General features: G+C 39.9%; 1 protein-coding gene and 1 non-coding gene across 3 annotated transcripts in view; one reads left to right on the forward strand and one right to left on the reverse strand.

The window, feature by feature from the left end:
• The window catches only part of LOC137969756 (DNA-directed RNA polymerase III subunit RPC5-like), a 41,384-nt gene that overhangs the window by 5,697 nt on the left and 13,187 nt on the right, over window positions 1-22,500 (reverse strand). For both annotated transcript variants that reach the window (XM_068816110.1, XM_068816111.1), the window contains exons 9-19: window positions 9,829-9,911; window positions 7,767-7,811; window positions 7,507-7,598; window positions 6,975-7,095; window positions 6,151-6,232; window positions 5,014-5,073; window positions 2,567-2,602; window positions 1,818-1,885; window positions 1,691-1,744; window positions 1,050-1,117; window positions 577-888 (exon numbers count right to left, since the gene is read on the reverse strand). In XM_068816110.1, the coding sequence (XP_068672211.1) occupies window positions 577-888; window positions 1,050-1,117; window positions 1,691-1,744; window positions 1,818-1,885; window positions 2,567-2,602; window positions 5,014-5,073; window positions 6,151-6,232; window positions 6,975-7,095; window positions 7,507-7,598; window positions 7,767-7,811; window positions 9,829-9,911 (1,021 nt within the window). The remainder of the gene's footprint in view (window positions 1-576; window positions 889-1,049; window positions 1,118-1,690; window positions 1,745-1,817; window positions 1,886-2,566; window positions 2,603-5,013; window positions 5,074-6,150; window positions 6,233-6,974; window positions 7,096-7,506; window positions 7,599-7,766; window positions 7,812-9,828; window positions 9,912-22,500) is intronic.
• On the forward strand, window positions 5,395-5,466 carry Trnat-ggu (transfer RNA threonine (anticodon GGU)). Its single transcript has one exon. It is a non-coding gene; the product is annotated as a tRNA-Thr (tRNA).

A 22,500-nucleotide genomic window follows, 5' to 3' on the forward strand; every position in this document is an offset into this window, starting at 1 on the left:
CTGGGACCCTGTACATATACAAAAAAATAAAATCAAATGTTGGTTTGTGAGGAGAGTGGAAAACCGGAGTACCCGGAGAAAAACCTCTCAGAGCAGAGTAGAGAACCAACAACAAACTCAACTGACATATGACGCCGAGTCTGGGAATCAAAACCGGGTCACCTTGTTGGGAGGTGAATGCTCTCACCACTGCACCATCCTTGCTTTTATAACAACAAGCTCACGAGAGGTGTTACACTATTCCAAACACAGGTGGTTTGGCACAAAGAACATTACCACAAACGTTTGCCCTTTATTTTGACCTCATTTTAAAGTTTGAAGCTTTCACTGGCTCGACTATCAACGTATAACGTTTGAAGAACAGAATTCACCTTCACTGCTGCAAAACTTGTGCAAAATAACATGGTTTTCTTTTGAATCCTCGATAAAATGCGGTTTTGATAGTGTTTTGCAAATTCCCAGCAACAGTGTTCGATGAGGTAATGCAAGGTACCTTATGCCACGTTACAAGGGCTAAGCGAACAGGCTTAAAATTACACTTAAATTTAATGTGAATCTTAAGACTATGCAACTTACCAGTTTGCCGGAGAAGCAACAATTTTTTGAAATCAGCGAAACTGAGAACCGTCCTATGTAATTTTTCCTTCACAAATTCCTGCAGTATTGTACGAGAGTCTGAATAATGTTCATTATTAACAGATAAAGATTCTTTCGTGATTTCGTGATTGTGTTCATTATGGATGACTTCTTTACAATCAACTTCCATCGGCGAATGTTCTTCATCAGTTAGGAGTCCATCGTGTAGCCTGTCATTGCTGAGAACTTTATTTGCTTTGGATTTTGTCGACTTGGAGGCTTTCTTGTTCTCTGTGCTGGAGATGGCATCAGCTGAAAAACGGAGTAAAAACAGAATTGCAAACACGCCAATTACGAATGTGCCCTGATCCGGGAATGCGGTTATCTGCTCCTTGCCTCAATGCAAAGTAATGTTTCGCCATTTTTTTCCGATAATATCAGTTCAATGATTGACCGAAGTGGAACTCACTTACCATTACTAATCTTTTTGCTATCTATCCCCGGCTTTTCCTGCTTTGGCATATTCAGTTGTTTTTGGAGACTGTTGGTAGAAAGAGAATCAAATATATCAAGCGACCTATACCACTAAATACTGAAATTACCAAATCCAAGGTTTTGACGACGTGTCAGTACATCAGTCTATCTTTCATTACCTCATTCCCTGCTGTCGTTTTTTTTTTTTTGAGACGGAGCAAAGGACACTCTGCTCTGGCTCGCAACGTTTCCTGTTAAGTAAGCGTCAACGTTGCCAGGCGATCAAAAATTACTCACGTGATTGTATGGCTTACGTCACAGAGTGACACGAACGAAATCATATCAGTTAGTGATGTTTACAGAAAATTTTTCTAAAACCAGTTTTTTCCGTCTGCTGTCGCGGTGGCAGTTACACAAGAGCACCTTTCGAGAAAGAGCACAGACACATTCTGCCCCGTCTCAAATTCTCAACGCAAAACTTGAAAAGACTTCTATCAGGGAGTTTTCTTGTCAACATTGTGAACAGCGAACAGGATGGACAAATTGCAGAATAGCTGCGTTGGTGCAAATGTTTCTTTCAAAGCCACGTTCTCGTTGAAAATAATGTTCTATTAAGGAAGACCAACAAAAGGGTTCTTACACTTGATACTTTGCTTCCCACAAGGCTTGCTGCTGTTTATAAACATCTGGGTGTCTGCCAAAAAGATACAACAAAACTTTAAAACGAAAATCAGAAAATTTACCCTTATTCGCTACAAATAACTTACTTCTGAATAAACTCCACATCATTCGGAAGAAAAAACTCCCAACCCATAGCAACTTTCATGCGAGACATCTGCGGAAGAAATTTAACACGACTCAACTTACAATTTTGTTCACATAATTTATTCTCTACTGTGACATATTATAGCATAAAGACCGTACTACAAACAACGTGTCAACAGAAGTAGCTTTTTTTTTATTATCAAAAACAACAGAAAAAAGTCGCTTTACTTTTGTAAAAATGCCGATGTGGTACAGCTCTTCATGAGACGGCCGACACTGTTGTTAGTAACATTTCCTGTTTAAACAGCACAGCTCAAAATAACATTACGATGGAGGCGAACTGGGCTTAATCTCGGGCAATTCTTTTTCTTAACACTCGTTGTTGTAAAGCACTTTTGAAAAGGAATAAAATCAAATACAAAACACAAAGAAGTGTTTATCATAGAAAGGTTGCCCGGGCTTACGATGGACCCTACAAAATTCGTTTTCAGTCCATCACATGACTCGATACTCTGAGTGAACATCTTTTCACCAAGCAATATTATGAGACTTAACGAATTGTTGTCCTTAGGCTAATGTATGTTGTGTGTGGGTGAACGTCGTATACGAAGATTTCTTAATTAAGAAATGAAGCCTCCAGTTCAAGACTAATGCATGCCGGGTGATGCTACATCCACTCTCCCGTCTTAACCTCTATTTTGTTGATTCTACTCTCTTTATTTGCTACACTGAATAGGCTATTCTCACAAACCTGATCCAGCATTTCTTTGATGTCCTCACTTGGTAACTGATAAAATAAGGCATGTTTTTTCACCAAATCAATAAACCATATTCGAAATCTCAGTATTGGACTAGAAATAGCTTGCAATGGAGGCTAATGCGGAGGAATCTTTTCAAACGCAAGTACCTTTTAATATATTCCCCCACATTAGCCTCCATCGCAAGCTAGTTCCAGTCTAATACTGAGAATATGAATGTGGTCTATTCTCACTTGAGCTTGAAGCAAAGGAGACAAGGGGTGCTTACAAATTCCGGAAATTTCGGTTAAACGTCAAATGGAACAATGATTTTCCGGAAAATCCGAATGGAAAATATGAAGTACCTTTTAGAGGTACTCCTGAATTTCCGATCGGAACGGAATTTCGAAAATTCCTGTGTTATTTTACCGATTCTTCCATTTCTAAGCTCTATTTCGTGCGAAATAGAGACATGAGGGAAGGTAAGGCCTGGGAACCAAGCTTTGAAAATGGAGCAATAAACAACACTTAATGACTGGTCCCAAGGGAAACAGTTCATTTTAATTCCCGAGAATCTCAATGTTTCCCGCAGCCGCGGTTGTTACTATGGATACGGACTTCATACTATTGATATGGACATGGATACGTCATTGAGATACCGATTAGGGAACACTTGCATACCCAACAATAGGGAGTTTTGGCAACGATGACAGCTACGGCAACGACAACGCCACAAAGCAAGAATACTATTGGTTAAGGAAGGCAAAATGATCGTGCTGCACGTCGCTAAGTTACATTTTGAAGTGACGTTGTAGTTGACGTTTTTGTTGTCCTTGCTAAAACTCCCTAATGTTGACAGAGGGAGGGAGGGGGGGTAAACGGCTTCAACTTCATTCAACATTCGCGATAACAAAAGAAATGTTGAATGGTTGTTGAAGCAAAGTTTAAACGCCTTTAAACTCATTCAACATCGATTCAACTTCGATTCAACACGGTTTAAAGAGGGGAGCAAACTGCTTCAACATCATTGTTTACCAAAATCAAACGGGCTCTAACAGATCATATATAAGAGCCAATCAAAATGCGTGCATTATTGACATTATTACTGAGTTGCCAGTATGGCAATCCCAGTCGGAAAGTGGGTGGGATTTGTTCGTTTAATTTTTTTTATTTTCCGTGTCGGTAAAAGTCTTGCCAGTCACTCCCCTGCTAAGTGGTGTCTTTGTGCATAGAGCCTTTGCTCTGTAAGCAGGAAAGGTTTCACGAAAATAAACAGGTCTTTTGGAAGGGTGCTTGAGTTTCAACAAAATGAGCCGCAAAATCAGCAAAAAATTGTGACGCCGGTGAATAATAAAGTAGCTGCTATTTCCAAAATGATGGAATTACCTGGTGATACATAACCTCGTCTTGGAGAGTAAATTTTTGACTTTGCAGAAACAATGGTGGGCGATTGTGATCTTTGTTTTGAATTCGCTCATTTATTGTCAAACTTCATAACACTTGACAGAAAAAGAAACTTACGAAAACCCGGTATCTTGCCATCAAAATTAATGTTGTTTTCATGTCGTAAATATGTTATTCTCGAGCGACCGTCCTGGAAACTTCCTTCTGCTCTTTCTAAAAACTGTGTATCAATATTTATTTACTTTTGCATCAATATGCTGAGTTCGCATTTGTTAGCGTTAATACTATTTTCGGTCCAATGCTTCTGTTTCACCAAGGGGTATATGTTTTAGGTTACCCATCCACGCCGGACAGGGATTAACTTTAGTAAACTTTAGTATTTCAAAGCTGTCAGATGCTCAGAGGGCACGCTTAAACTTGTGGTGAAAAGAAGTTGTGAGGGAACTTGAAAATTATCAACATGTCAGCCCAGAAGCCAATGTTTCTCACTTCCCATTTATTTTCTTCATTCTTTCTGGGTTCAGTACTTTGCTAGTAACCACATGTCTTCTCAGGCTATTTACCTAAGACTTCTACCATGGCACTACAATGATACCAAAACAATATCGTGCACTGTTAGTGCTACATATTACGCAAGGACAACTTGAATCTCTTGGAAGACAACACACAGCTCAGTTGACATTATGGAATAAATCGCTGTTACTTCACTACCACACGTAAGCAAGGCGTGTCTATTTTTTCTAGAGAGGACAGGACTTTCTTCTTTCTGACAAATGATCAATTAATAGGCCGGTAGCCAGGTTTTTAACCTCAGAAAAGGATCTGTTTCGTCCTACGAACGTGTGAGGACCCGTGAGCCAAAGGGCCTCTGCTGGTATGACTTCTGGGTGACCCCTTAAATGGTCTTATAATGACCCCCCAACTTGAAAAAAAAATGCCAGGAACGCTGCACGTACCACAGGCAACCCAGTGTACCCTCACGGCGGGCCGGTCTAGTTATATTATTAAACGTTACAAAGTAGAAAATGATTAGTGATTTGCTGTAAAGAGATCTCACCTTTGTAACTGACTTAATATCTTTTCTAACGACTACACGATTCTGGTTGAACCTCCACATCTGGAAAACAATAATAAATAAACAAGGAATGCTTTGCATACTTAATACCAATGGTTTGCATAGAAGGTAAGGGATGTCAACCAAGTTAATAATATTATATAATATATATATATATATATATATATATAATGATTGTGTAAGTTTGAGCGGGGAAATACCAACAACTCAAACTTACACAATCATTTCATATTTAGGGGGAAATTTACTGTGAATCGCTGATCAACTTGAGCATAGTGACGCGATCCTCACTGCAGAAAATGTGCGATTCTCCTCAGAGCTTGCCATTTAAAGGTCCTTCCAATTCGGCTGAATGGCGGGGTTGGTTCAGTGGCCGAGTGGTAAGGCATCTGACCGGTAACCAGGAGACCCGGGTTCGATTCCCGGCTGAACACATTTTCACTCATTTCCTTTGCTGTATCGATTTCTGTTCCCATCCTACACTACTAATTATATATATATATATATATATATATATATATGTTATATATATATATATATAATATATATATATATATATATATTATATATAAATCAGAAGTGTTCTGCTCTGTTTTATCTCTTGATCTTCATCAACGTCGCTAGTTTCGCTACGTAAGTTAAAAAGCTGGGCAACTTGTCTTGTGCCATTACAAGATTGAGTCAGTTTATGGCGAACTTACTTGTGGGTTGAGAGTAAGGTTAATTGGTTTCCAGAAAGACAATACAATACAATAAATACAATACAATACAATACCATACACTAAACTTTCTTTACACTCAAATTTAAGGTAGCAAGTACACACTATTTTTTTTTTCTCAATGCGCGAGCGGGCGGAATTCTGCGAATCCTGCAATCTGATTGGATCTTAGCCTCCTACGTGTAAGTTCCGACTACATCGCAAAAATAAACTCTTCAGAGCTGGGGTTTTCGGTATAACTTCCAAAAGAAGCCTATTATTACTTATTATGGTGGTTACCTGTACATGTATCATCATCGATCAATACCTCACTCAGCAACATACAAAACAATCTGAATCGTCAGTGGCATTAATGTTGATAATTAGAATTGACTTATGAAAAAGTATTGCAGAGCCTTACCAAATAATCTCTTCCTTTGCACAGGATATCGGCGGCAATTCCACTGTTTGGACTTATACTTCCCTCCGGGTAAAGTAACTCACTAAAAAATGCAAAACACCAGGCTCAATACTGAGGCAATTAATGCTCAGCAGAAATTACTACTTTATGCACGGAGCATCCACCAATGACAACTTTTAAATCTATCTAGAAATGGAAATTCCGCCTGAAAGATTTGAGACTGTGCAAAAATGTGTTCTGATTGTACATTCAATGCAATGCAAAACAGCATGCCTTCTTGCAAATGCCAAAAGGTTGAGGCTGTCCTTCGCAAACTTACAATTTTTGATTCAACTCTCACTTGCATTGTATCTTGCTCGGTGTTGGTGCGTGTGGAAAAACTCACGCAAGGCACACCTGTAAACTTGGAGGAATCTGATACTATTCATGTACGACATGTTAAAACAATCAGGTTGGCTCACGGAATAGATACAACACAACACATAAGACTTAAAGGCCCACCTTCAACCGACAGGCATTGCGTGCCGCGGAACAATTTTCATATATGAAAATTTCGCCCGAAGATGAGATTGATCCAATTAGATCGCTACGATAAGCAATGCGAATTTCCATCACAAAAAAAAAAGGTCGAAAAGCCTGTCGGGTGAAGGTGGGCCTTTAAATCTTGATTACAAGTTGTCAACGGATAAACGAAATAAGTGTAAGTCTGTAAGTACATGTCACTTGCACAAACCGATTTCATTCCCGTCCTTGCATCACACCGTCTTAAATTAGTATAATAATGCGGTCACACAACGCAACTGAAGTTTAACAACAGGCCTTACCTCTTAACAACCCAACATCCCTGCACAAGTACAGCATACTGCTGAACACATTTCAACACTGTAGCTTCTTTGGTTGGTGGAGAAAGCAGTCTACATAACTGAGAAAAGCTGATAACTTTAGCTGCAAAGGAAAAAAAATCACAAATTAAAAAAAAGATAAACAGAATGAGAGCCACGCAACACCTGCTACACATGCAAGCTAGGATACTACTAAGATACAAACGTTGATTTGCAACATACCATTATCATTTTTTTGTTGCTTTTTATACTAAAAAGACCAGCTTTGACAGGGTCAGGGAGTTGTAGCAGATATATAAACTGATAAGAGAAAAAGATTTTGACAGCAACAGCAAGCAAACTACATGTATCACATTCAAACATGGATACCTACAATTCGCTACTGCTTATTGGGGCATAGGTCTTCGCAAAAGTGACGTAGAGTTGAAGAACACCCAAAAGTGTATTTCAACTTATTGTTAAACACAAGAAAGGCACGTCAGAAAGATGACAGGATGATTAATATACACCTCACCATTGATGAGAAGTGCTTTAACTTGGTCTTGCAAGTCCATGGTTTTTAACTGAGTCATTGACAACACATTGTTAGGTAAATGGGGCTTTGAACTGGATGAAAAATAAAATATGCATAAAAGAATTATTGCAAAGGCGATACCAACCTCCTGTGGTAAACTGAGACAAATTCAATCAATCAACAAAAATTCTTCTTTCTGAACGAATAAAGAGTGTAAATGTGACAACTAAAAATGTACCAGGCACACTACAGTAAAATACCTCTCTTCTTTAGAGTCAGATGGTGTCAATAGCTTCAAGTAATCCCTACACAAAAAATCCAAACACAGTGTTAAAAAAGTCATACTACATACAAATGTACCTCTTACAGACAAAGTTTGAAGCCTGTAGTTTAATTTACGGATGGAGTGTGAAGAACAAGGACCATAAATTTATTGTACAGCTATTTATTTCTTCCCTGGATACTTTTTAAAAACTACAGCAGTTACTGTTATACACTTTTGAGATTGTCAACGTTAATCTGAAGATCGAAAAGAATATTCTTTTTGTTACAGTAACCTGTTGCCATCATCCCCTGCTCCTCCTGGTGTTAAAGATTATTATAGTACCTAGATAATTTTTCTGCACATCAATAGCCTTTAATATGCGTGATGACGTCTAACCAGCTGATTTCACCACCAAGTCTCCAATTAGAAAATCAAACTTGTAAATTTTAGCTTGAGCTGAATTCCAAACGAGCAAACTTGTAAATAAGACCCACGTGCGAGCAGTATTGCATGTCCAGATGATGTCAATTATTTTGTGTAAACAAGGCAGTGAATTTTTGATTATAAGCCATCATCATGGATAAGGCCTATTCATTTAGGAAGAATTGCAAATTAAATGTTTTTATGAAAAAAAAAAGGTAAAAAAATCTCCAGCAAAGAAGCAGTCGTCCTCTCCAAAGAAGTTAGGTTTGTGTTCATAAGGGTACTTGTTTAAAGTAATTACAAGTATGTGCTATTAAAATGAAATAAACTACATGTAAAGATCAAATTTTTCACATGTAAATAAGCACGATTATAACACAGTATGGCAAGCGATTCTCAGGCTAAATGGAGCACTCTGATTGGCTAGTTTTCTGTCAGGATTGTACGCTATGGACCATTACCATGGAAACGGTTCGTTTCCGGTTTTTTTTCCCTCTCCTGGGAAATTCAAGTTTAGCGAAACACAAAACGTTCTAAAAAAGCAGAATTTAATTTTTTCATCACAACAGTACAACAATTATTACAGCAAGCCGAATTTAGTTTTCACTGTAAACGTTACCGTTCAGAGTTCAGTAATGGAAGACGAAGATTACAAACATTCACAAAGTGGAAAAGTGTCCGATCGCTCAAAGACAGAATGCCATATAATAAACAACTTACTCACCTCACTTGCTCGGGGCCGTAGAGGGAAATACTGTATTGGCCTCGGTAGTTTTTGTACCGACATCGGTGCACTCGGTCCGTACTGCCAAGACCTCGGGCCAATATTCCCCAGTACAGCCTCGCGCTCGGTTAGTAAGAGGTTAGGTTAGTAATTTTTTTCAAAGTCGACCAAAATTGGGCGAACCTGTAGGGCGAGTGCAATTTGTAGTCTTTGAAAAAAAATTACAAGTGCTTATTTATTTCAAATTGTGATTACTTATTAATAATAAACATGAAAAAAATTGAGATGGTTAACCCATTGACTCCCAGGAGTGTGACTAAATAGATTTTACTCTGTCTAACGCCAGACGACTTTACTCATCAATGGGGGAGGTCCTGGGCGGTTCAGGTGTCACTGGGTTAAACAGAAGCAACGCATGCGCATCGCGCATCACGCATCCACAGAAAAATTGCGCCATAAATCGCGCCATCCAGGGCTCGCATTTGATTGGCTAACTCTGACTTTGCTTGCTCATTGACCACTCGAAAAGCGAGAATTCTGTAAGTAAACTGCATTGAATGAAATCTTTTCTTGCACTGTGTTTACAAAAAACGGCACTGCTCTCAGCCAATCATAATAGTAGTTTTGTTATGTATATTTTAAATAAAGAAAAAGAAAGCTAAGCGTAGTGAAAATGGAAATTATCCACGGTTAACAAGAGGAGACGCTTATTTTGAGATTCACTCAAGAGCAAGCTTTTCACTTAGCGAGTCATGTTAGCACAAACGGTTAATTTTGTTTTCTGGGTGTCAAGAAACTTTCAACTGTACTCACACAGGAGAAATAAGTATAAAAGGAGATTAAGACAAGGGAAAGTCCAAAGCTTAAATTGAGAGACTGTAGGTGCACTGAAGAGGTCATTGTTATGTACCTTGAGTTAACTTGGAACTCTGGAGAATACAATTCCAATTCTCGGCAGAATAACAAACCAAGCTCTGTTTCAGCTGCACGATCCTTAAGACAAAACAAACATAGCACATGGTTTGAACTCAGGAGTCATATCAAAACTTGATAAAGTAAATGCACAGCTGTGTCCAAGTGGGATCCATTCAGTAGTCCGGAAAAGGACTGTTCTTGGTGTGACCTGATTGCGCAGTAGAAACATGATGTTGTTGGTCTGTCTTATCAGGAGTGATGTTGCTGGCTGCAAAGAGCGTAGCAGGTCCGAAGCTCTGTAGTGGTTGGGCTGTTCCAATGGTCTTTTAATAAGTCGTTTTTTTGGCATTGCCTTTGGTACATGTAGTTAGCAATGGCTCAGTGGAGCTTGTTTTACTGTACGTTTGGTAACCACCTTTATAGTATGAGTTGTTGATAGTATGAAATTTTGTACAGTGGGTTATGCATTTTATCAGAATCACAGTCGACTTTGTGGTTTATCAGTTAGTGTTGTTCAGCAATGTTGTTGTTGATGTTGCTGTTGACGTCACAGTTTTTAGTCTCCTCTGGCACCCTGGGTAACCTTTATCAACAAGTAAGTAAGCAAGTGAGCAAGTGAGTGAGTGAGTGAGTGAGTGAGTAAGTAAGTAAGTAAGTGAGTAAGCCAGCCAGCCAGCCAGCCAGTCAGTCAAGTATTTTCTTAACGAGGGTAGCATGAAATAGCATAAAATACTAACAAACTAGTGGCCCTCATAATTTACAAGATTAAAATAATTGATAATTAAGGCTTACAATAAAATTATTAAAAATCTGCAAAACTATGAAACAATTATAGGCATGTCACTTAATATTTATGATGAAAGATGATTTAAAAATTGCTGATCTTTAAAAATCCTGTTCCAAAGAGAATTTTACTCTACCACCGACCATAGTACCGACACAACACCACAGTTTCTTTAGAAACTAAAATTTGATTACTGACCCTACTGTATTTGGGAAAATTGCATTGAGCTGTTTTTCACATACCCTGCGAGCAGTTGGTTTCTCCTACGCTTCTCGAGAGAGAAACCACTGCGAGCAACCATTTGATTTTCCATCGACCATGTGCGAAGTACGTCACACCCCACGTGATGTATTTGACGATTCTTCGTCTTATTTCGTGGGAAATCACTACACAGCAGGCTCGCCCAAATGCAGCAGTCACATTAGCTGAACGCATGGGCAAGCGCCAAAACAAGTTTACTAACTCGTTTTACAAGTTCAAAGTTAATTTATTCGTTCTTGACGCTGGACGGTGGCTCAATCAAAGAAACTAACGGTTGCTCGCAGTGGTTTCTCTCTCTAGAAGCGTAGGAGAAACTAGCTGCTCGCAGGGTATTTTTCACAGCAACGAATTCGTTGAATTTGCAGAGAAAAATGTTTCGGATTAGATCCAAGAAATCGAAAACCTGTTCGGATTTTCCAATTTCGTGTAGAAATTTGTTCCATTTTGCTCGGCAAAAGAGGGCGAATAAGGAGTGAACTAAATTTGATCTGAAGACACAAGGTCGAATTAGTGCTACGTTAAGCTTTTCCGTGACGACCTTGTGCGTTCGTATCATACCTAGTTTGAAAGTTCCCCAAAAATGAAGAGACAAAAGACCTGCGATAAAAGTCTCCGATTGATATACGACTTTCCAGCTACGACACTAATGATACTTTCCTTATTCCAGAGTTTAGTGCATGCCGGCTTCTATGCTGGGCGATTTAATGGCCCGTTTGCCATTCTCTGTTCAGTCCGGAAATTACCGCCGACAAACAAACACCAGCAACTGCTTTTAAACTATTAGTTGCTATTGCGAATAACCTTTAATAATTTCCAAAAATTCGAACAAATCGATAGATGTATAGTCAATGGTGTGCTTCCTAAATGACGGGACTATATCTCTCGCTAATTAAATCAGGTAGAAAAAAAACAGCTTGAAACTCTAAACGTAAAATTCACACACTGAATGAAACGCAAATTGTTGTCGTGGAGTCCCAAGTGATACAATGGGTCATTTGTTACCAAGATTGAATGACGGAAAAAAATTGGCTAACTTGTTTGCTAAATAACGGGACTGTACATTGTAGCTGTCGCAAAAGGAAGTTTAAACGAAAACATGGCGTGAACTTTAAACAATGAATAAATTCCGAAACACCAAGTATTACAAGGGTCTTCACAAACTGTGAGCCGGCCAACCTCGCCAGCTAAGCATGCATGTTCGCCTCAAAATGTCCGGTTTTGAAATGAAACTGTCGAAATACAAAAAGTTAAGTGTTTTTTTGTGAAGCGGTTTAGTCAAAATTGAAATGGTTTAGATTGTTTTCAAATGGTTCACACGCCGATTTTAAAACGGAACAGACTAATTTAAATTGGTATATTCAACTGAGAATCCATTCATCGAAGAAAAGTGAAATGATCAGGTCTGACAACATATGATCTTGTGCCCAGTAGCAGAATGGTTTACTCAAAGAAGGTGGCACGATTCCGCTAACTGACAAATGAATTAAGGAAGGGGTATACCTTAAAGCCGTTTTCACACCGCTTAAAATCGGTTTAATAAAAAAATATCTCGTTCGCGTCTCAAGCAATACAAAAAAAAATATGCTCATTTCACAAATCAATGTTCTGGGGTTTTTTGTAAATTTTTTGGTGATATTTAGGTATATTTGGGAGCAGATAGTTTTTCTTAAAAGAGTAGTAAAATTTGGAGAATTAAGGAATAGTTCATATTTGATGTAGTTTAAAAATTAGAATTTGAAGTTAAAAATTGATATCTGGACACCAAAAGGACCCCTACCAACCTGGTGTGCTCTTGGGTTGGGGGCAACTGTCCGTTGGTGTTCCAAAAATAATTTTCTTTCTTTAAAGCCTCTTAAAATTCCATTCAAATTCACGTGTACCCCAACCTTAACTAGCCGCCAAATGTCAAGTGTCAAATGGTTTAATGGCCGGGAATGTCATTCAGTGCAATGTCAAATGGACAAGACAAGACTGAAATGATTAAGTCGACGGGCGCGGTTTGACGTAAATATATCTCGTCAGCCCGATAAAACTTGGCGCAAACGTGACAGGCTTTTTGTTCTCCAAGTGAAATTGTTTTCTTCCTTCTTCTTGGATGGAGTTTTTTTTTGGTTTTTCGAGAGCAGGGCTAAATGAAACTAATTAATGATTTCCACAGCATGAAGACAAACAAGATAAGGTCCTATGTCCCAGTTCAGAGTTGTCTTCTCGATAGCTTTAGTCTGTTTTTGCACGTGAAATGGAGACTGTGTCGAAGTGGGGTTTCGTAAAGAATTTTGTCTCCTTCAAAGCCGTCTTTCCGGATGTCACACAACGAGCTTTGCGTTCCTGACAATTGACCACATGACTGACTAAAAAGAAGGGTCCGTAAGGTAATTCCCTTGAAAAGAATGTACTATCCAGATTTATGTCAAACTTGGCAAAAGTGATATTAATACACAGGACACTAAAAAAAGGCAATAAAAAGATGGTGTCACAGCGCTTGTTTTCGTGCTGCATGCCCTTTATTCTATGTACAAAAAAAAGCAAGGTGACACAAACACCAACCCAGAGTGGCCAGCACATCACGCATGCGCACAACCATATCACCCACTAAACAAGCAGCCATGGACAGCTGTTAGATACTAGGCGGGTGTCTTAGACACCCCATTACGTTGCAGCTCCACACAACAAATGTGCTAAGCTGGGTTGGGAACAGCACAGCCGTTCTCCCACGGCAAGCGTGTGGGAAGGTCGATCACCAAAAGAGACCAGTGTGTCACGTAATTTTTAAGTACAACAAAAAAGCAAGGTGACACAAACACCAACCCGGTTAGTGTTTGTGTCACCTTGCAGAACGAAAACAAGCAGGATGACACCATCTTTTTATTGCCTTTTATCGTGTCCTGTGTAGGAATATCAGTTGTGCCAAATTTGACCAAACTCTGGATAGTACGTCATTTTCAAGGGACCCTACTTTTTAGTCAGTCATGTAGTCAATCGTCAGAATGTCACGCAAAGCTCGTTGTGTGACATCCCGAAAGACGGCTTCGAAGGAGACAACGTTCTTTACGAAACCCCACTTCGACAGAGTTTCCATTTCACGTACAAAAACAGAGTAAAGCTATTGAGAAGACAACTCTGAACTGGGACATAGGACCTTATGTTGTATATCTTAATGCTGTGGACATCATTAATCAGTTACGTTTAGCCCTGCTCTCGAAAAACAAAACTAATATTCCATCCAAAAAGAAGAAAGAAAACAATTTCACCTGGAGAACAAAAAGCCTGTCAGGTTTGCGCCAAGTTTTATCGGGTGACGACATATATTTACGTCAAACCGCCTGTCAACTTAATCATTTCAGTCTTGTGTTGTCCATTTGACATTACACTGAATGACTTGCCCGGCCATTAAACCATTTGCCGTTGAGTTAGGTCGTCCGTTGATTAGTTGAACTGTTCCTTCTTTAACTAAACCATTTCAGTCGATTGCCCGTCTCATAAGCCATTAGACGGTGAGTTAAGTACGGTGCCTAGTATTGTTATTGTGCATACGTTCTGCGCATCTCGAGATACTCGGATTTCCATTCTCGTCACGGGAGCCTTGGATCGACCCAAGGCTCTGGGAAACTCTAGGTAGGAGAATATGCGCCGTAGGGTTTTTATAGCCAAGAATTGCCTATTTGAACCTTACGGCGCCTGCTCACTCCTCATGCTAACATGAATGCACCAATTAGAGATGCTTTTGATTGTTCTTTACGAAAACCAATGAGAACACACTTTGTTTCAGAGTTCCCCAGACCTCTTCTCTCCTTCAGTCAACAGAACAGCTCTGGGGTCGAGATTGCTCGGATTTCCTATCGGTGACGCTTATTAATACAGGGATATTTTTGCGCGGTTTAAAACTATTCGAAGAAAGTAGATCTCGGTAAGTACTCTTGGTATCCAAAAAGAAAATTGGGGGTAACCATGCATTTTTGAGAGATAATTATGCTTCAATTTAAGAAAGAACGCCATACATTGCTTTGTATTTTAAAGCTTTTTACATTATTATTAACGAATTATGTTTGCAAAATGCGTAGTTACCTCCAATTTTCTTTTTGGATTTCAATAAAACCTGTTAAGATCTACATTTCCCGCATAATCACACACCGGGGTTTAACTATCTCTCAAAAATGCATGGTTACCCCCAATTTTTCTTTTTGGATACCAAGAATACTTCCCAAGATCTACTTTCTTCGAATAGTTTTAAACCGCGCAAAAATATCCCTGTATTAGTAAGCATCACCCATAGGCAATCTTGACCCCAGAGCTCTTCTGTTGACTGACGGAGAGAAGAGCTCTGGGGAACTCTGAAACAAAGTGTGTTCCCATTGATTTTCTTGAAGAACAATCAAAAGCGTCTCTAATTGGTGCATTCATATTAGCAGGAGGAGTGAGCAGCCGCTGTGAGGTTCAAATAGCCAATTCTAGGCTATAAAAACCCTACGGTGCATGTTCTACTACCTAGAGTTTCCTAGAGCCTTGGGTCGATTCAAGGCTCTGGTGACGAGAATGGAAATCCGAGTATCTCGAGATGCGCAGAACGTATGCACAATAACAATACTAGGCACTGTCTTTAACTCACCGTCTAATGGCTTAAGAGACGGGCAATCGACTGAAATGGTTTAGTTAAAGAAGGAACAGTTCAACTAATCGACGGACGACTTAACTTAACGGCAAATGGTTTAATGGCCGGGCAAGTCATTCAGTGCAATGTCAAATGGACAAGACAAGACTGAAATGATTAAGTCGACGGGCGGTTTGACGTAAATATATGTCGTCAGCCCGATAAAACTTGGCGCAAACCGGACAGGCTTTTTTATCTGCAGGTAAAATTGTTTTCTTCCTTCTTTTTGGATGGAGTTTTTTTTGGTCTTTAGAGAGCAGGGCTAAATGTAAGTAATTAATGATTTCCACACCATGAAGATAAACAAGATAAGGTCCTATGTCTCAGTTCAGAGTTGTCTTCTCGATAGCTTTAGTCTGTTTTTGTACGTGAAATGGAGACTGTGTCGAAGTGGGGTTTCGTAATGTCTCCTTCAAAGCCGTCTTTCCGGATGTCACACAACGAGCTTTGCGTTACATCCTGACCATTGACCACATGACTGACTAAAAAGAAGGCTCCGCAAGGTAATTCCCTTGAAAAGAATGTACTATCCAGATTTTTGTCAAACTTGGCAAAATTGATATTCATACACAGGACACTAAAAAAAGGCAATAAAAAGATGGTGTCACAGTGCTTGTTTTCGTGCTGCATGCCCTTTATTCTATGTACAAAAAAAAAGCAAGGTGACACAAACACCAACCCGGTGTGGCCAGCACATCACGCAAGCGCACAACCATACCACCCAGTAAACAAGCAGCCATGGACAGCTGTTAGATACTAGGCGGGTGTCTTAGACACCTCTTTACGTTGCAGCTCCACACAACAAATGTGCTAAGCTGGGTTGGGAACAGCACAGCCGTTCTCCCACGGCAAGCGTGTGGGAAGGTCGATCACCAAAAGAGACCAGTGTGTCACGTAATTTTTAAGTACAACAAAAAAGCAAGGTGACACAAACACCAACCCAGTTGGTGTTTGTGTCACCTTGCAGAACGGAAACAAGCAGGGTGACACCATCTTTTTATTGCCTTTTATCGTGTCCTGTGTAGGAATATCAATTGTGCCAAGTTTGACCAAAATCTGGATAGTACGTCATTTTCAAGGGAATTACCTTACGGACCCTTCTCTTTAGTCAGTCATGTGGTCAATGGTCAGGATGTCACGCAAAGCTCGTTGTGTGACATCCCAAAAGACAGCTTCGAAGGAGACAACATTCTTTACGAAACCCCACTTCGACACAGTTTCCATTTCATGTAAAAAAAAACTGACTAAAGCTATGGAGAACACAACTCTGAACTGGGACATACAACCTTATATTGTATATCTTCATGCTGTGGACATCATTAATCAGTTACATTTAGCCCTGCTCTCGAAAAACAAAAAGAATACTCCATCCAAAAAGAAGGAAGAAAACAATTTCACCTGGAGAACAAAAAGACTGTCAGGTTTGCCCCAAGTTTTATCGGGCTGACGACATATATTTACGTCAAACCGCCTGTCGACTTAATCATTTCAGTCTTGTCTTATCCATTTGACATTACACTGAATGACTTGCCCGGCCATTAAACCATTTGCCGTTGAGTTAAGTCGTCCGTCGATTAGTTGAACTGTTCCTTCTTTAACTAAACCATTTCAGTCGATTGCCCGTCTCTTAAGCCATTAGATGGTGAGTTAAGGACGGTGCCTAGTATTGTTATTGTGCATACGTTCTGCGCATCTCGAGATACTCGGATTTCCATTCTCGTCACCAGAGCCTTGGATCGACCCAAGGCTCTGGGAAACTCTAGGAAGGAGATTATGCGCCGTTGGGTTTTTATAGCCAAGAATTGGCTATTTGAACTTTACGGCGCCTGCTCACTCCTCATGCTAACATGAATGCACCAATTAGAGACACTTTTGATTGTTCTTCACGAAAACCAATGGGAATACACTTTGTTTCAGAGTTCCCCAGACCTCTTCTCTCCTTCAGTCAACAGAACAGCTCTGGGGTCGAGATTGCTCGGATTTCCTATCGGTGATGCTTATTAATACAGGGATATTTTTGCGCGGTTTAAAACTATTTGAAGAAAGTAGATCTTGGTATGTACTCTTGCTATCCAAAAAAAAAAAAATTGGGGGTAACCATGCATTTTTAAGAGATAATTATGCTTCAATTTAAGAAAGAACGCCATACATTGCTTTGTATTTTAAAGCTTTTTACAAATATTATTCATGACTTATCTTTGAAAAATGCGTAGTTACCCCCAATTTTCTTTTTGGATTTCAATAACACCTGTTAAGAACTACATTTCCCGCATAATCGCACACCTGGGTATAACTATCTCTCAAAAATGTATGGTTACCCCCAATTTTCTTTTTGGATACCAAGAGTACTTACCAAGATCTACTTTCTTCGAATAGTTTTAAACCGCGCAAAAATATCCCTGTATTAGTAAGCATCACCCATAGGCAATCTTGACCCCAGAGCTCTTCTGTTGACTGAGGGAGAGAAGAGCTCTGGGGAACTCTGAAACAAAGTGTGTTCCCATTGGTTTTCTTAAAAAACAATCAAAAGCGTCTCTAATTGGTGCATTCATATTAGCAAGAGGAGTGAGCAGGCGCCGTAAGGTTCAAATAGCCAATTCTTGGCTATAAAAACCCTACTGTGCATGTTCTCCTACCTAGAGTTTCCTAGAGCCTTGGGTCGATCCAAGGCTCTGGTGACGAGAATGGAAATCCGAGTATCTCGAGATGCGCAGAACGTATGCACAATAACAATACTAGGCACCGTCCTAAACTCACCATCTAATGGCTTAAGAGATGGGCAATCGACTGAAATGGTTTAGTTAAAGAAGGAACAGTTCAACTAATCGACGGACGACTTAACTCAACGGCAAATTGTTTAATGGCCGGGCAAGTCATTCAGTGCAATGTCAAATGGACAAGACAACACTGAAATGATTAAGTCGACAGGCAGTTTGACGTAAATATATGTCGTCAGCCCGATAAAACTTGACGCAAACCTGATCGGCCTTTTGTTCTCCAGGTGAAATTGTTTTCTTCCTTCTTTTTAGATAAAGTTTTTTTTGGTTTTTCGAGAGCAGGGCTAAATGTAACTAATTAATGATTTCCACAGCATGAAGATAAACAAGATAAGGTCCTATGTCTCAGTTCAGAGTTGTCTTCTCGATAGCTTTACTCTGTTTTTGTACGTGAAATGGAGAATGTGTCGAAGTGAGGTTTCGTAAAGAATTTTGTCTCCTTCGAAGCCGTCTTTCCGGATGTCACACAACGAGCTTTGCGTTATATCCTGACCATTGACCACATGACTGACTAAAAAGAATGGTCCGTAATGTAATTCCCTTGAAAAGAATGTACTATCCAGATTTTTGTCAAACTTGGCAAAATTGATATTCATACACAGGACACTAAAAAAGGCAATGAAAAGATGGTGTCACAGCGCTTGTTTTCGTGCTGCATGCCCTTTATTCTATGTACAGAAAAAAAGCAAGATGACACAAACACCAACCCAGAGTGGCCAGCACATCACGCATGCGCACAACCATAACGCCCGGTTAACAAGCAGCCATGGACAGCTGTTAGATACTGGACGGGTGTCTTAGACACCCCTTTACGTCGCAGCTCCACACAACAAAATACTGTGCTAAGCTGGGTTGGGAACAGCACAGCCGTTCTCCCACGGCAAGCGTGTGGGAAGGTCGATCACCAAAAAAGACCAGTGTGTCACGTAATTTTTAAGTACAACAAAAAAGCAAGGTGACACAAACACCAACCCGGTTGGTGTTTGTGTCACCTTGCAGAACGAAAACAAGCAGGGTGACACCATCTTTTTATTGCCTTTTATCGTGTCCTGTGTAGGAATATCAATTGTGCCAAGTTTGAGCAAAATCTGGATAGTACGTCATTTTCAAGGAAATTACCTCAAGGAACTTTCTTTTTAGTCAGTCATGTGGTCAATGGTCAGGATGTCACGCAAAGCTCGTTGTGTGACATCCCAAAAGACAGCTTCGAAGGAGACAACATTCTTTACGAAACCCCACTTCGACACAGTTTACATTTCATGTAAAAAAACCAGAGTAAAGCTATGGAGAAGACAACTCTGAAATGGGACATAGTACCTTATATTGTATATCTTCATGCTGTGGACATCATTAATCAGTTACATTTAGCCCTGCTCTCGAAAAACAAAAAGAATACTCCATCCAAAAAGAAGGAAGAAAACAATTTCACCTGGAGAACAAAAAGACTGTCAGGTTTGCCCCAAGTTTTATCGGGCTGACGACATATATTTACGTCAAACCGCCTGTCGACTTAATCATTTCAGTCTTGTCTTATCCATTTGACATTACACTGAATGACTTGCCCGGCCATTAAACCATTTGCCGTTGAGTTAAGTCGTCCGTCGATTAGTTGAACTGTTTCTTCTTAGTAAACCGTTTTAGTCTTGTCTTATCCATTTGACATTGCCCTGAATCACCTGCCCGGCCATTAAACTATTTGCCGTTGAGTTAAGTCGTCCGTCGATTAGTTGAACTGTTCCTTCTTTAACTAAACCATTTCAGTCGATTGCCCGTCTCTTAAGCCATTAGATGGTGAGTTAAGGACGGTGCCTAGTATTGTTATTGTGCATACGTTCTGCGCATCTCGAGATACTCGGATTTCCATTCTCGTCACCAGAGGCTTCGATCGACCCAAGGCTCTGGGAAACTCTAGGTAGGAGAATATGCGCCGTAGGGTTTTATAGCCAAGAATTGGCTATTTGAACCTTACGGCGCCTGCTCACTCCTCAGGCTAACATGAATGCACCAATTAGAGACGCTTTTGATTGTTCTTCACGAAAACCAATGGGAACACACTTTGTGTCAGAGTTCCCCAGACCTCTTCTCTCCTTCAGCCAACAGAACAGCTCTGGGGTTGAGATTGCTCCGATTTCCTATCGGTGATGCTTATTAATACAGGGATATTTTTGCGCGGTTTAAAACTATTCGAAGAAAGTAGATCTTGGTAAGTACTCTTGGTATCCAAAAAGAAAATTGGGGGTAACCATGCATTTTTGAGAGATAATTATGCTTCAATTTAAGAAAGAAAGCCATACATTGCTTTGTATTTTAAAGCTTTTTACAAATATTATTCATGAATTATCTTTGAAAAATGAGTAGTTATCTTGAATTTTCTTTTTGGATTTCAATAACACCTGTTAAGATCTACATTTCCCGCATAATCACACACCGGGGTATAACTATCTCTCAAAAATGCATGGTTACCCCCAATTTTCTTTATGGATACCAAGAGTACTTACCAAGATCTACTTTCTTCGAATAGTTTTAAACTGCGCAAAAATATCCTATATTAGTAAGCATCACCCATAGGCAATCTTGACCCCAGAGCTCTTCTGTTGACTGAAGGAGAGAAGAGCTCTGGGGAACTCTGAAACAAAGTGTGTTCCCATTGGTTTTCGTGAAGAACAATCAAAAGCGTCTCTAATTGGTGCATTCATATTAGCACAAGGAGTGAGCAGGCGCCGTAAGGTTCAAATAGCCAATTCTTGGCTATAAAAACCCTACTGTGCATGTTCTCCTACCTAGAGTTTTCTAGAGCCTTGGGTCGATCCAAGGCTCTGGTGACGAGAATGGAAATCCGAGTATCTCGAGATGCGCAGAACGTATGCACAATAACAATACTAGGCACCGTCCTTAACTCACCGTCTAATGGCTTAAGAGACGGGCAATCGACTGAAATGGTTTAGTTAAAGAAGGAACAGTTCAACTAATCGACGGACGACCTAACTCAACGGCAAATGGTTTAATGGCCCGGCAAGTCATTCAGTGCAATGTCAAATGGATAAGACAAGACTGAAATGATTAAGTCGACGGGCGGTTTGACGTAAATATATGTCGTCAGCCCGAGAAAACTGACACAAACCTGACCGGCTTTTTGTTCTCCAGGTGAAATTGTTTTCTTCCTTCTTTTTGGATAAATTTTTTTTTGGTTTTTCGAGAGCAGGGCTAAATGTAACTAATTAATGATTTCCACAGCATGAAGATAAACAAGATAAGGTCCTATGTCTCAGTTCAGAGTTGTCTTTTCGATAGCTTTACTCTGTTTTTGTACGTGAAATGGAGAGTGTGTGGAAGTGAGTTTTCCTAAAGAATTTTGTCTTCTTCGAAGCCGTCGTTCCGGACGTCACACAACGAGCTTTCCATTACATCCTGACCATTGACCACATGACTGACTAAAAAGAAGGGTCCGTAATGTAATTCCCTTGAAAAGAATGTACTATCCAGATTTTTGTCAAACTTGGCAAAATTGATATTCATACACAGGACACTAAAAAAAGGCAATAAAAAGATGGTGTCACAGTGCTTGTTTTCGTGCTGCATGCCCTTTATTCTATGTACAAAAAAAAAGCAAGGTGACACAAACACCAACCCAGAGTGGCCAGCACATCACGCATGCGCACAACCATAACACCCGGTTAACAAGCAGCCATGGACAGCTGTTAGATACTGGGCGGGTGTCTTAGACACCCCTTTACGTTGCAGCTCCACAAAATAATGTGCTAAGCTGGGTTGGGAACAGCACAGCCGTTCTCCCACGGCAAGCGTGCGGGAAGGTCGATCACCAAAAGAGACCAGTGTGTCACGTAATTTTTAAGTACAACAAAAAAGCATGGTGACACAAACACCAACCTGGTTGGTGTTTGTGTCACCTTGCAGAATGAAAACAAGCAGGGTGACACCATCTTTTTATTGCCTTTTATTGTGTCCTGTGTAGGAATATCAATTGTGCCAAGTTTGACCAAAATCTGGATAGTACGTCATTTTCAAGGGAATTACCTTACGGAATCTTCTTTTTAGTCAGTGATGTGGTCAATGGTCAGGATGTCACACAAAGCTCGTTGTGTGACATTCCAAAAGACAGCTTCGGAGGAGACAACGTTCTTTACAAAACCCCACTTCGACACAGTTTCCATTTCACGTACAAAAACAGAGTAAAGC

The sequence above is a fragment of the Montipora foliosa genome, chromosome 9 (assembly GCF_036669935.1).
Source record: "Montipora foliosa isolate CH-2021 chromosome 9, ASM3666993v2, whole genome shotgun sequence".
NCBI classification, from domain to species: domain Eukaryota; kingdom Metazoa; phylum Cnidaria; class Anthozoa; order Scleractinia; family Acroporidae; genus Montipora; species Montipora foliosa.